The sequence below is a fragment of the Gallinula chloropus genome (genome assembly GCF_964237585.1).
Source record: "Gallinula chloropus genome assembly, chromosome: 3".
Classification (NCBI taxonomy): domain Eukaryota; kingdom Metazoa; phylum Chordata; class Aves; order Gruiformes; family Rallidae; genus Gallinula; species Gallinula chloropus.
The window spans coordinates 3,474,130-3,488,672 of NC_140087.1; the positions used below are offsets into that span (position 1 = coordinate 3,474,130).

At 45.4% G+C, this 14,543-nt stretch overlaps 1 protein-coding gene across 1 annotated transcript in view; it reads right to left on the minus strand.

The window, feature by feature from the left end:
* Positions 1–14,543, minus strand: part of NCOA7 (nuclear receptor coactivator 7) — a 94,242-nt gene that overhangs the window by 3,075 nt on the left and 76,624 nt on the right. The window contains exons 11-12 of the mRNA XM_084261739.1: positions 6,176–6,323; positions 7–132 (exon numbers count right to left, since the gene is read on the minus strand). Of these exons, the coding sequence (XP_084117865.1) occupies positions 7–132; positions 6,176–6,323 (274 nt within the window). The remainder of the gene's footprint in view (positions 1–6; positions 133–6,175; positions 6,324–14,543) is intronic.

The window sequence follows — 14,543 nt, forward strand, 5'->3', positions numbered from 1 at the left end:
CTGTACCTGCTCTATGTGCATGTTCTCCAGGAGGGCACTGTGATGCTTTAAGACAGGCAAAGCATCGTCATCTTCTTCTTCGTAGTAACTGCAAACACTCTTCCGGCGCTTTGCTTCTTCTACAGTAATTATCTGGAGCAAGAGAACAAACATCCAAGATAAACCTTGTGTAGCTCCAGGCCTGAGGTTGGTGGCCCTGCCTGTGGCAGGGGGGTTGGAGCTCTATAATCCTTGGGGTCCCTTCCAACCCATGCCATTCTATGATAAAGCACAGCTCTGACACTGCCAATCTTCCACTGAAGGAAATGAATTTAAAACAGCGTACTCAGCTGTGACACTGTGTGGTGCAAAAACACTCTATGGGATGAGGCAGCCTTAACCAAATGGGGAAAAATCTTAATTTGCAAGGAGACAGCATAGCCATAACTTCTTCATGCCCTGGTGACCCTCCCCAACCCCAGCTGTGGAGTCTTTGGGATTAACAAACACTGAGGTAAACAGGTGTCATCACGTGGAAGGTCTCAGATATACCTGATCCCAAGCCAGAAGGCTGAAGTGCACCTACTTCTTTCAAGGCACACTACATGCATCTGAACTAGAGGTCTCTGGAGAATCTAAGTGAGGATGAACCAGAACCTTCTTTGTCTTTCCCCATGCAGCTCATTAACTATATTTATTTCCTCAGATGCTAATGCTTGCAACTGTAAAAAGTTTAAAATTTCACTTTTTATTAAAACCGGCTTTTTTTCTGTTTGTGGTTTTTGAGGGGGGGGATGTTGTTTTGGGTTCTTTATTAGACATGGGTTTGTATATAAAAACTGAAACAATGAGTACAGAAAAGTAGTAAAAATATAAATCAACTGGAACAGATATTTCTAAGTTCTGTATTGTACGAAATGTACTAAGTATTGTTTTGAGCATCCAGTTTATCTAAGTTCCTGAAAGTACTAATTCTGAAAGTCAAGGTCTTTATAAAATACATTCTTAGTTGAAAATGAAACTCTTTGAGAACTTCTATTTATCCCTTTAAGACTTTATAAAGAGAACACACTGTAATATCTTAAAAGGTGAGTCCATATAAATATTTCTAACATCAGGTTTGAATTTAAATACTTCTAAACCAAAAGCCCAGACTTGTCTTCAGCAGCCACAGCTAAGCCACCTTCTCCCATAAAGCTGGCACAAAATGTGAATGCGTGTCAATACATTTAATGCTCGTCTATAAAATGACTCAGCTGTCTACAAGGTGCTGAGAGAGAGGGGACGAACTCTTGAACCCTACGTGGAATGGGCAGCAACCAGGAGCCCAAAGGTGGTGTGGGACAGGAGCTCCCACGCTGGTGTCCAGAGCTCACTACAGAGGCGATGATGTTGCCTCAGCAGCAGTCTGGGTGTCCTGGCTCCTGATGGGCTGTGCTGGGGGGGTCAGGCTCCTAGATGGCAGAACTCAGTGAGCAACGGGAGCCTCAGCTCTGCATGGCAGTGGGAGGTGGGATGAGGCACACTGTGCCTGGCAGCGGGGCTTTAGCTGGGGCTCGGTGCCCCCACAGCAAACAGGAAGCAACAGTGAGAGGTCAGAGATGGGGATATTGAGAAAAAGGGAAGTGAGGAGGTCTAAATACAAAACAAATGGAAACCTTAAACTGTCTTCCTTCCTTCAGCATGTCAGCAGAGTTCTTATCTTGAAGCAGGAACCTGGAGATGTGGCTGCAGAGGACACTACGCTGCTGCCACACACCTCCCTGCACATGTGGCTTCCAAATGACTTTCACGTTGCACATGGGTAAAGCTTTGCCTGAGTCCTCCACGCCTTCCTTGCAAGTTCACTGCTTGGACTTGCACAGAAGCTGTCAACAGTGTAGACAACTGCCAGGAAGCGCCTGGAGGTCCTACACACACCTGCCCCACAGGCGAGAAAACAGACCCCACCAGACTGGCTCCAGGTGCAGGTCTAACCACACCAGCACAGAGCAGGAGCTTTTCATGAAGACCAGCAGTTGTGAGGAGTTCACCATGGGTAGGACAAGACCCTAACACCCTCAGTCACACCTGGCATCTGCAGTGGGACCGAGCAACACATCCCTAAGCGTGCACTCACATCCAGCCTGTGTTCACGTGCACTCACATCCAGCCTGTGTTCACCTGCGGACAGCCAGAGCCGAGCCCGGGGCAGTCACCTGGAGTGGGGCACCCAAGCTTTGGCACTCCCAACACACACCTTTGGGGTGGGAAAAGATGGGAAGGACCACCACCACCAGTCAGAATCCAGCCTGCAGGCATTATGTGCCTCTGCATGCCCGGGCAGTGCAGGTATTCCTGTCAGTGATACCAGCAAGAGCTGTACAGCTGCATCCTGCCCCTCCAGCTCACTGGGCTCTAGTCCTGGGTCTTCTTCTGAGACTGGAGGGAATGCTGTGCTGGAAAATTTTTCATATGGCAAATTTCAGGGAAGGTTTGCACAGCAAAATTAAGATCAATTTTTAAAAGCCCAACAAATTGTTCAAGGAAAGTGGTATTTCTCCTGTTACCCTTGTCCTTTTGCTATCTCCTGAATGGTTTTCCTTCCCTCCTCATTGGCTAGGCCATTGTTATTATTTTTTTTCCCCATCTTATATGAAAAGTACCCAGCTCCTCTTTCAAAGACTATTTTCTAGGAACGGTCTTCCTCACACACACACGCTTCCCCTCCCCCCCATCCTCGGGAAGGGAGGAAGTATCACAGTAAATCAATCAGCAACAGGCATCTGCAGCAAAATGCAACCCAGCTCAGAGACAGACAACCACAAAGAAATCTGTTAGCACAACTGTAAATCACAAATTGGCTCCAGAGACAGACAAGCCCCTCTCTCCACTGCACAGACACCTATTCAGCCTGTAACTGAAGCTCACGTTTCAGTGAAGCTCCGAGTTGACAACTGGGGGGAGGGAAAAAAGAGGGGGTGAATCTGCAAGATCAGATAGTTACAGACCACACAAAAGCAGAAACAGACAAAAAGAATCAACGTTACAGAAACTGGATATACAAAATCTTTTAAAGACTTGACAGGACTGAGAAAGCAAGCTAACTGGGCTTGAAATACCCTGTTAAAATTCATCTGAGTACACAGCACATTCATTACTAGGGCAGAAGTGCTGTATCAGATCCATGCTGCTCAAACAGGGACACAGTTCAACATACCTCCACAAAAGTTTCCTCCTGGTCTGGTCTGGCATGGTAAACAATTCGAACATTCAAAGGCTTTTTTTTCCCTTTCATCATTTATCAGTTGTTCTGCAGTATCCTCTACACTGCCCTGCTCCTAACGGCAAGAGCTCCCAGCCACAAGCATGACAGACAGCTGCTGCCCATGGCAGGCTGTGATAACATTGCTTATAAGCTCCTCTACAATCAACACTTTCTGTTTCCCCACAAGGGAGAGTGAAACTTTCCCAGTCATCATGCCCAAATTTGGTCTTTCAATAGAGACTTCCTGGCAGACCTAGTTTCAGCTTCTAAAGCTTGAACATTATTACAAATAATAAAAAAAAAGACACACCTTTAAGAAGCCATTTCCAGAAAACTGTTCTTCCAGTACATATGTAAATAAAACAATGAGAGAAAAGCTTGCAGCGTGGCCAGATCTCTCCCACCTCTGTGCTTCAGATCACTGGCCCTCTCCTCCTTCACTTTTGTTTTATGAAAATGACATGCAAATACAACTGAGCAGTGAAACCTAGAGGAATATATGACTGCACTCAGCTCTGAGCAAAACAAGGAATGGAGGCTTTTGGGGTTTTTTCCCCACCTTGCAGTGGAGCACTTAAAGCACCAACTTTAAGAAACTAAGAAACCTGTAAAAATAAAAGCTATTTGTTATTAGAGATGGTGTTGCCACATTTCAAATGGCAACCTCCACTTTTGAATAGGACAACTTTGAAGACAGAAATGCTTCGGGGAGGGGGGGGGGGAAAGGAGGGCAGGAGAATTTTGAGAACAAATTTATGCTTTGGATGAAGAATCAGATTATTTTAAAATCCCCATCAAGATATTTCCCACTTTGGGATTTATCTGATTCTTAATTGCAGTCACATCTTTAGCACAGCAGTGCCTCAGCATTCAGAAACATCATTTAAAAACACGTGCAGGCTTATTTCCCTTAGAAACTAGGCTTTGTACACACAAGAGACAGGCAGATAACTAACACAGACATGCTGAGTAGTTAAAACAGATTGCAAAAGCCCCATATCAAAAAGTCAACGTCCCGGGCTGTGGCAGTTTAGCCCTGGCTGGAAGCCAGACACCCACCCAAGTTGATCTATCACTCCCCTTTGTAGTTGGACAGGGGGGGAAATATATACTGAGCAGCTTAGGAATCAGTGTAAGGACAGGGAGAGATCATCCTGTCATCAACGACATGAGCAAAACAGACTCAACAGAGAGTGAAAGAAAGAAAACTCTCTAATTTATTACACTACACCACAGAAACAGTGAAACCAGAGTCAGGAGCACGACCAGATCTTAAAATACTTTCCCCCCACCGCTCCCTTAGCAGACTTTAGTCAGGATTTTACTCCCTTCTTCCCTCACGTTGTGGCACAGGGCAGGCAGGGACTGGGGAAAATGGGGTTCTCAGTAGCACCTTCCCCCCCACCCCTCCATTCTCAGCAGACTTCCCTTTAGTCAGGATTTTGCTCCCTTCTTCCCCCCAATCGTGGCACCAGGGGGCAGGGACTGGGAAAAAAAACGGGGTTCTCAGTCACTTCTTCATGAGCTGTTTTCCTTTTCCAGATCTTAAAACAACTCTAACCCTGCTCCCTTCTTAGCAGACTTCACTCTAGTCATGATTTCACTCCCTTCTTCCCCTCATTGTGGCACAAGGAGGGGCAGGGACTGGGAGATGGGGGCTTCGGTCAGTCCCTTCCAAGTTGGTTTCCTTCTCGGCTGGGACGGGGGTGCATTCATTCCACACCTGCTGCACCGTGGGGTCCCACCCACAGGAGACAGTCCTCCATGAACTACTCCAACGTGAGTCCTTTCTCACAGGGTTTTATCTCCTCATCAGCTGGCCTGGCGTGGGTCACTGCTCCGGGTGCAGTCATAAATCACAGTGTCTCTCCAGTCCTCCACGGGGTCACCAGCCTCCCCCAGCAAACCTGTTCTGGCAGAAATATCTCTCTCTCATCTCTGTGTCGCTGATTCTCTTCATGGGCTGCAAGTGCTGCCAGGAGCTTGCTCCAGTGTGGGTCACAGAATCTTCTCTATGTCTCCACCTCCTCAATCCATCATGGAACCTTTCCACAGGCTACAGGTGGGGTCTCAGCCTTTTCCATGGGCTGTGGGGGGGGCACCCGCTCCACCATGGGTTTCTCCATGGGCTGCTGGGGCATCTTTCTCTCCGGCACCTGGGGCACCTCCTCCCCCTCCCTCCCTGGCCTTGGTGTCTGCACAGCTCATTACATCTCCTCACTCCCTTCTCTGGTGGCAAAATGCCACTGCCTGCATTCTTTTTTTCTCCTGTATGTGATTCCCAGCAGCGCTGTGACCATTGCTGATCAGCTCTGCCCTGGTGAGCAGCAACTCTGGCCTTGAATTGCCCCATGTGTACAGTCTGGGGCCTACAGAGCATTCCAGCAGCTCCTTCCAGCAGCCATTTCCTGCAGCCCCCGTTCTCCCCCAGCGCCCAGCTACCCAAGACTGTGACACAGGCTCAAACCTATCAGTCTTAGAGCCAGTATTCAAACTGTATTGTTGGGTGCCCCTCAGCAGCCAAGGGTATGGCACACCACACACCATTTCAACCAGCACACAGGCATCTCTGTTGGTGTTTACATGTGCATACGTATTCTGGAGGTTTTGGTTGCAGCATATAAATACAACAGGGATTTAGCAACACTGAGAACATAAATAAGTATGGTTTTGCAAAAGTAACATCAGGTAACCTAAATATTTACACAACTACTGCTGGCTGCATACCACAGAGCTCTGGGTTGTTTGCTCTTTCTAGGGAGAGAAGAAATGAGGAAGGAATATGAGTACCTCTGAGACAGATCTAAGCCTTGAGGGGACTTCTGTACAAAGCAGCTAGCATTCTAGAGACACACCATAGGAATCTGAGTACTTGCTTTTCAATGATTCTTAGCAGGGGATATACACTTCATATGCCCATGATTCGAATGAACGGCGGAAAGAACTCACCTCCCAACTTTTAGTAGTGGGTTCACTGAAGAAGTTGTCTATCATGTCCAGTTCCTCCTTCTCTACCACGACAAAGCCTTGTTCTTTTGCATCCTTCCCATATATTTCTGGTGACCACTGAACAAAAAACGTGTACAAGTGATCCACCCTGTGAACAGAAGAGATGACAACTGTCGTGCAGTGGTCCAGGAACACAGGACTGTCACGTAGCAGTGAAGTTCTGCCCAGTGACAAGGGAGAGACAACCATAAGACCAGGATACCCCTGTACTTCAACCCTTGCATACCACACAAAGCAGTAACTCCTTCAACCTGGCAGCATGAAGCATTTCAAGGTTTCTCTGCCTTCTGCCCCCACATCATTCTTTTTTTCCCTTTCCCTTTGCTATACAGAGCCAGCACACCATGGAAAAACTAAAGGGTCCCACACAATTCACATTAAGACAACGAACTGCCTGGTATCACATCATGTCCACAAAGGGCTGTTAAAAAAATTCCTTCCTTTTAGTCTGACCTCCTGCATAAACCAAGCATTAAGATGTCACCAATGAAGTCTATGCCACATTTCTAATTGCCCTGTACAAATTGTGACACTAGCCACAAGGCAGCTCTTCAATTCTGATAGCATAATGAAGATGAGGAGCCAGGCAGCTTTGCTAACGATGCAGCACCATCAGTGGATGCTCCATACACACAGTCAGCTCTCAGTCACTGTCTTTGAAGAGACATTCTTTGACAACCTTTGTAACAGCAAAACAATTTCAAGAAGAAATTTATGTTGTATTAAAATTAATATAAATGCATGCAATTTCAAACAAGAATATGATAGTGGATCTACTGTACAAGAAGTTGAATTGCCATCAAAAAGGAAAAAAACCTCAAATCCTAATTAAAAGGGCAGATAAAAAGATAGGAAGTACTTAAGGCATCGGATCTTTATCCAAGTTATTGACCAGAAAGTTTTGTCCAGCGATTTCTTGATCAATATAAATGAAGAAAAATCTTAAATGAAACTCAGAAATCTTCCCCTTTTGTTTCAAGTTACTTGGATGCACAAGTAATCTTAAACCAACATTTTAGGGCTGATGGATTCTGTTCAGGGTCATTAAACAGATTATACTATCTCAGAGATTTCTCCAATCGAGCTTGTGCTTCGTGTTCTACACTCCTACCAATGAGAGCTGGAGCCTGAGATCAGTTCTAGCTGCATAAACTGGTGGCTCTGAAACTGCTGCATGCTCATGACAGCTACACCAATTCACAGAGTGAAGTATCTGGAGGGGCTTGACTCACTTTCTCCTCAAGAAATCCAGATCCGATTCCCACTACCCTCAGAAAGAATAAAGGATTGGTTTTACTTCACCATGGAAATACCCTCTTGGCCATAAAAAAAGGCACAAATTAGCATGGCCATTGGTTTTTTATCATCTCCTTTGCACGCTCACAAACACTTCTGCTCTGCATGGCTAACAAGTTCTAGTGGAATTTAATTTTTTTCTTATCAAATAAGAACTGTACCTGTGAGAGACTTTTAATATATGCCACCAAATAAGGTTTTAGTACAATTGTCCTAAATTTGTAAACATCCAACACTAGTTTGTGAGGCAGTGGCAGCCTCCCTTCAACAACAACAAGTAAGGTACCCAATATTGGTATCAAAGTACAAATTCCAGCTGGTGTTGTTCCTTTGCAGCAATGGACACACACAAAAGAAATCAAGGTAATACTGAACAATCAGTCTTTGGGATAGTTCTCACCAGTAATTGCCTGAAAAAGGCTAAAAGAGGGTCAATGCTCCTATTGCCAAGGGCTGCCCCCTTCTTTGTGAGAAGCCATGTGATTGCTTATGAGTTTGCCTGGATCTAAACCCACTGAACTATGCAAAGCACTTCTAAAAGGCTGATCATCATCTCATTTTAGTATAGACCTTTTCTTCTAACTGCAGCTTTCTGACATCAATAGGTGTCACTCAGCATGCTTTGTTCCCCTTGACTTGCTCACAGAGGCTTCATGAAGAGCAGCATGATCATCTCCTTGCCAACTGGCATGAATTTTAACTGAAAGAAACAAATTTAACTTGAGCACTGTGTATTTTACATGCTGAGCCTGGAAAGCTAACTAAATTCCTACAATTCCCTGTGAAAGGTCAGTAAAACCAGTGGTTGCTGCTGCCTGGCTCAGATCAGCCTGGAAGCACGTTCATGCAGGTGGGTGAGGAGAAGTGTACTCTCACCTGGGAATGGCAGAACATATTTAGGTTTTAAGGCACCTCTGTTCATTATCTAGGCCAACTTCTGCTTATAGTAGAGCCAACTTCCAAGTTAGAAGAGGCTGCAGAGTCTTGTCCATTTGCAGTTGTGAAAATCTTCGATACAGATCCTGTGACCTCTCCAAGCAACCCATTCCATACATGAACAGTCTTGTGTGGTTTTGCTCTTCTATCTAATCACAATTTCCTCCAATGCATGCAGCATGTGATCTGAGAAGGGTCTAGTGCCATCTGTCATCCAAACCCCCCCTTTTCCCCTACCCATTTTTTTAACAACATATTGAAAAGGAAGAGGGGAATAACCAACCACCCAATAGCTGTTGTCTATGCTCTTCCTTACACAGGCCAGGAAGAAGCCTCCATTACTACAAAGACACACTGCTGCCTTACGTTGAGCTTGCTCCTGGCTTCCTCAGCTCATTTCTGCAGAGCTACTCCCCAGGGAACCCATCCCCAGGCTGTGCCTCTGCAGGGCATGCTCCATCCCAGCTTCACAACTTGACATTTGCCTTTTCTTAACTTCCTGATGTGTCTGCCAGCCCATTCCTCCATGGTAAATCCCTCCAAACAGCAGCCATGCTCTCCAATGTATGTGCACTGCCCTAAATTGGCATTATTCCCCAATCTGACAAAGGTATATTCTGACCCAGTGTCCCTGTTGCTGATGAAAGCATTATATAATATCAGCCCCCAAGGAATACCATTTGCATTTGGCTGCCAGTCAGACTAGCTATTAACCCTTTGAGCCCAATGCCTCACCCACTGGTAGTCTGTCTGTCCAGCTAACCTCTCCCCAATTTGGCTCCAAGGTTACTATGGGAGATTGTGTTGAAAGCCTTACTAAGGTCACAGTAGAATATCAGTCCCTTACTGTCCCGTGCCCAGTCACAGACCTGGTCATCTCTAACAGAAGAGTTACCTGGCTGGCAGAAAAACAACTTGCCCCTGGTAAATCCTCAATAGCTGTTCCCAGTCACTCCCTGCCCTCCGTGTGTTTGGAAACTGCATACATAAGGATGTGCTTCATAGTCTTCCCAGGGACTGAGGTAGAGCTGACTGCCCTGTGCTCCCACAGATCCTCCTCAATTTTTCCTGAAGCTGGTTACACCATTTGTTTTTCCAAGTAAGGACTTCTCCTAATCATGACCTCTCAAAGGCTGATAGAAAGCAGCCTTGCAATACCATCAACCAGCTTCCTCAGTACACTCGGAGTGTTTCCTGTGGATCTCTCCATGTTCAGTTTATTTTAGCAGTCCATAACTAAGTTTTCCTCTACCATGGACAGATGTTAAACAAACCCAGACACTCCAGATTTAAGAAGCAGCAGTATAAAATGAGAAATAGGTGACTGTAGAAGTGAGGATCTTCTTAGAGGGGATACAGAGCATCAATAAAATGATAACATTATGCTGTGGTGGTATTTCCAAGATTGAAAAAAATTAAGAAAATTTTAAAATTGTAAAAATACAGGTTGAGTAACAGTCTTACAGTCAACTTGACAGCTGCAAGGAAATTCCTAGAACTCAATAGTTTGGTGATTATGTGCTTGTGAGTATGTCATGCACAAACAGAGGAACATCAATAAAACAAAATATTTGGAAAGGAACAACTTCAAAAACTTGAAGTTAATCACTCCAGAAAGAAGCTATTCGAAAGGAAAAGATGGTAACAGGAAATTTAAAAAGCCCAACCAAACCCAACAAACCAAAACCCAACAAACTACCTAGGAGACATAAATAAAAAATGAAAGATGGAAGAGGGACTCCCCCCCCGCCCCACCAGCTGCACCTAGATTAAAAAGAAAGTGGATATGCTTACATATCATGTTCATAGCATCAAAACACAACATAAATTCAATGTATAAATAAGAGTAAAGGACATAAATTTAGTAGAAAACTAATTCTGGAGAGTACAAACCATGACAAAGATCATGACAGCAAAGTGATACAATCAGTGTAAGATGAAAGCTTTGGGGATTATTTATACCACGGCATTGCTTAGTAAACCACTGTGGTGTTCTGACCCTGGCTGGAGGCCAGACACCCACCAAAGTCTCTCTATCACTCCCCTTTTTCAGCTGGACAGGGGAGAAAAATATATATCAAGAGGCTTAGGACAGGGAGAGATCATTCTACAATCAGCATCACGGGCAAAACAGACTCAACACAGAATAAAGGAAAGAAAACTCTCTAATTTATTACACTGCACACACAGTGACACCAGAGTTGGGCAATGAAAAGTGTGACCAGATCTTAAAACACCTCCCCCCATCCCTCCCTTCTTAGCAGACTTCACTTTAGTCACACTTCTGCTCCCCTCTTTCCCCCTCCATTGTGGCACAGGGAGGGGCTGGGAATGGGGGTTTCGGTCAGCTCCTCACAAGTTATTTTCCTTCTTAGCTGGGAGGGGGCATTCCTCACACCCTTCCCCTGCTGCACCGTGGAGTCCCAGGCACGGTGGGAGACAATCCTCCACGAACTTCTCCAAGGTGAATCCTTTCCCACAGGGCCTTCAGCTCTTCACCAGCTGCCCCAGCACGACTGCTATGGGTGCAGTCATAAATCACAGAATGTCTCTCAGTCTTAGGTCCAGACTGCTCCAGCCTGGTCCTCCACAGGGTCACAAGCCCCTCTTTCCCCAGAAAACCCACTCCAGCATGGACACCTCTGTATCTACCTCCCTCCACACGCTGCAAGTGCTGGCAGGAGCTTGCTCCAACACGGGTCACAGCATTTCCATGTCTCCACGTGCTCCAGCATGGGGCCTCTCCACAGGCTGCAGGTGCATGTTTCTCTACAGTGCCTGGGCCACCTCCTCCCCCACCTTCTTCCCTGGCCTTGGTGTCTGCACAGTTTCTTATACCTTTTCACTCCCTTCTCTGGTGGCAAAAAGTTGCTCCTTGCATTTTTTTCCTCTTTAATGTGATTCCCAGAGGCGCTGTGAGCATCGCTGATGGGCTCAGCTTTGGTCAACAACTCTGGCCTTGAGCCGGCTGGAGTTTGCTCTGTTGGGCCTGCAGAGAGCTTCTGGCTGCTTCTTGCAGAAGCCACCCCTGCAGCCCCCCTTCTCCACCAGAACCCAGCAACCAGGCACAATCAGCTGTGGGTGTGACTGCATCTGAAGAGTGAGGCACAAGCTGAAGAAGAGCGAGTAGAGGCTGTGCTTGCCCAGTTGTGTTTTACAGTCTTGGCAGAAGGACCCTCGAGACCTTGGATAACGACTCTGAAATTCAGAGCAAGAGCTCCAAGCTGTAGCTGCTGACAATACTTGGTGTGATCCCTGAATGTGCCAAGAAAACAACACTCTCAGCAGAAGGAATGAGGATGTTTGGTTTGGTGCTGGCACTTCAGTGACCACTGCTGAAAGGCTCTGCCCATCTCTGGTGCACCATGCCGAAGTCACACTCAAGTGCTGCAGCTTAGAGATGCAAAACCAACTGCTGTACAGCCAGAGGCAGACAGAGTTACTTAGCATAAGGAATGATACCCTGTGATAGGCTACATTAAGAGGAACTGAAATCTGGTACCACAGAGATAACCACAACCAGGGACCGGAAGCCTGAAAAATTCGAAGTAGGCATATAGTGCACTGATAAAGAGCACAGGCAACTCTCAACCACACACACCAGACCATCTGTCAAGTTACAGTTGGTTCTTGAGGAGTAATCATAAACTGACATCATTACCACTGCTGCTTATTGATATGGCAACAATACTGGACTACTTTGAGGGCAGAGGCAAAGCAGTTCTCCATAAATTAATGTCTTCAAGTCAGTCACAGGTGGGAGGGGGGCTACTTCCAAATTTGTGTGTCAATAGGTGTACAAAGGCTCCCTGTCCAACCACAGCTCCTGACCTAGGAACAGCAGTTAACTCAGAGGAGCCCTATGACTTTGATATAAACATGCCTGACCAGGTGATGATCCTTCAGGAATTTTGTGAGGGCTAAGGTTATCCTAAGTCCTCATATGCTTGTATAAGCTTATATGAGCCCTCATTATAAAATAAGTTTTTTATAGCTTTCAACTGTACAGTTTGGTATCATATTTATCAGGAACTTAGGGGGAACTCTATTTGTAGAAGGCTAATTCAAAAGGAGTCTAAATCTAAGCTTTATGGTACCTATTCCATGAACAGGACCATGGAAGAACGATCCTTCACCATCAGGGCTGTATTAATCATCACTCCTTTATGTGAAGCCCTGTCTAAGTGGCATGGAAGCATCACAGAGGTATTGACTCCAGCTGGCTGTGTTGCAAGCTCCTCCAGATCTCAGCTTCAACCCTATTAACTACAGGGTGTGACACACTAGATACTAAAAGCAGCCACAACCAAGGAACATCTCATTCTACAAAAGGAAACCCCTCAGAAACGGTACTAAAACCAAACAAAAACATCACTCAGATCCCCAAACCAGACAAATCAATGGGACAGGAAGCTAAGATTGAAACAGAGAAGCAAGGCTCTGCCCTTCCTCTACCCCTCTTCCTCCTCAAAAATCTGCCTGCTATAAAAAAGAAACTTGAGAAAAAGCAGACAGCCTCTCAACAGCGTGAGCTCAGCGTGATGTCTTTCACACCAACATCAATGCAAATCAGACACCCATAAACCAAACCTGTCCAACAAATTATTATTATAGACAATCAATAGCATTTACTTCTTGAGTCAGGAACTATTCAATTCTAAAATGAGTAAATTAATTGTCAGAACACGTTTTTCAGCTAAGATTCTGCATTACTACATCTGCAATGCATTTTCCTCTCTAAGACCTTGAGGAAGATTGTGATGTAATCACTGACCTACTACTACTCAAAATCCACTAGGGTGGAAAAATCTATATACCATTTAACACAAAACCATGTAGTAAGAGCACACACAGACTTACCCTCTAATACTGTAAGCTACACCCATTGCAGTGCTTCTCAGCAAAAGAATCAATCTCTATTAGCATCCAAAAGCATGGGTGCACCTCTCTGCTCAGCTGAACCCAACAAGAAGCTGCCCTAAAAACGGAGCAATCTGTATGTAAGGCAGGTCAAGGTGCCCATCTCCCTCATTACGTGCTCAGGAGAGCACCACTGTGATCATAGAGACAGCACAGGGCAGCCCTATGGTCACTGATTAACTCAGCCAGGTCACAAGGTGACACATGCTGGGACACTCTCAGCGCCTGGGAAACCACACAGGCAGGGACAAGACCTGCAACAGCCCCAAAAGGCAAGCGAGAATTTAAGGCTTAGTGGTGGTCAATATGAAGCAGATCAGCCTAATATCAGGTTGTCTCTCTCTATTAGTATTTCTAAAGGCTTCAATTTAAAAAGTAATAATTAAACCCCTTGAAAAGGTAAGTACATCTGCCTCCAGTCAGCTTTCCCACAGGCTGCCAAGGCCAGGAAAGCAGCAGCAACCTGCAGATGGAGAAACAGCTCTGCCAAGAGCAGCAGGGTACAGGGTCCAGGCTGAAAACTGACCCATTTTCACACCTGACAACAGGAGCTGTTCTAACAGCAAACCCTTCAGATCCTAGAAAAATGTAAAATCTACCTCAGATTGGCATTTAACCAGTTACACAACGATTATAAGCATGCACACCAATTCCCTCCCAATCTCAGTCCAGCTTTGGGCTGTTGTGTTGGGGTTTGGTTTTAATTACTAGGAACCACTAAGGTGCTGCACAACAAGCTCTTGTGACTGCACTGGACAAAGTGGGGGCTTTTGTGTTGGTTTATGATGAGAGTGGTATTCTTGATCTTCTCATAAATATAAATTGTATTCCAAATGGTCTTAAACTTAGCAAATTATTTTGATACACTATCAGAAATGCATTGCAAATCTGTTTGCAATCTAAGTGTGTCCACTGCACTCTCAGGGTGCACAGTATATAATTTATCAGCTGCAAGGCTGGTGAAGGAACATCACCACAGGGCAGGAAGCGATTCATTTGGCTTTGGGAAGGCATTCAAGAGTTTGGAAAGCACCATGATTTATTAGGCAAAGACATGTCTTGCATTAATACAAAGGACTGGGTTGCTCATTTACATTTTTGTCCCAAGATTTGTGCACCTCTGCAGTATGAAACCAAGGGTGCATGAATAGCACCA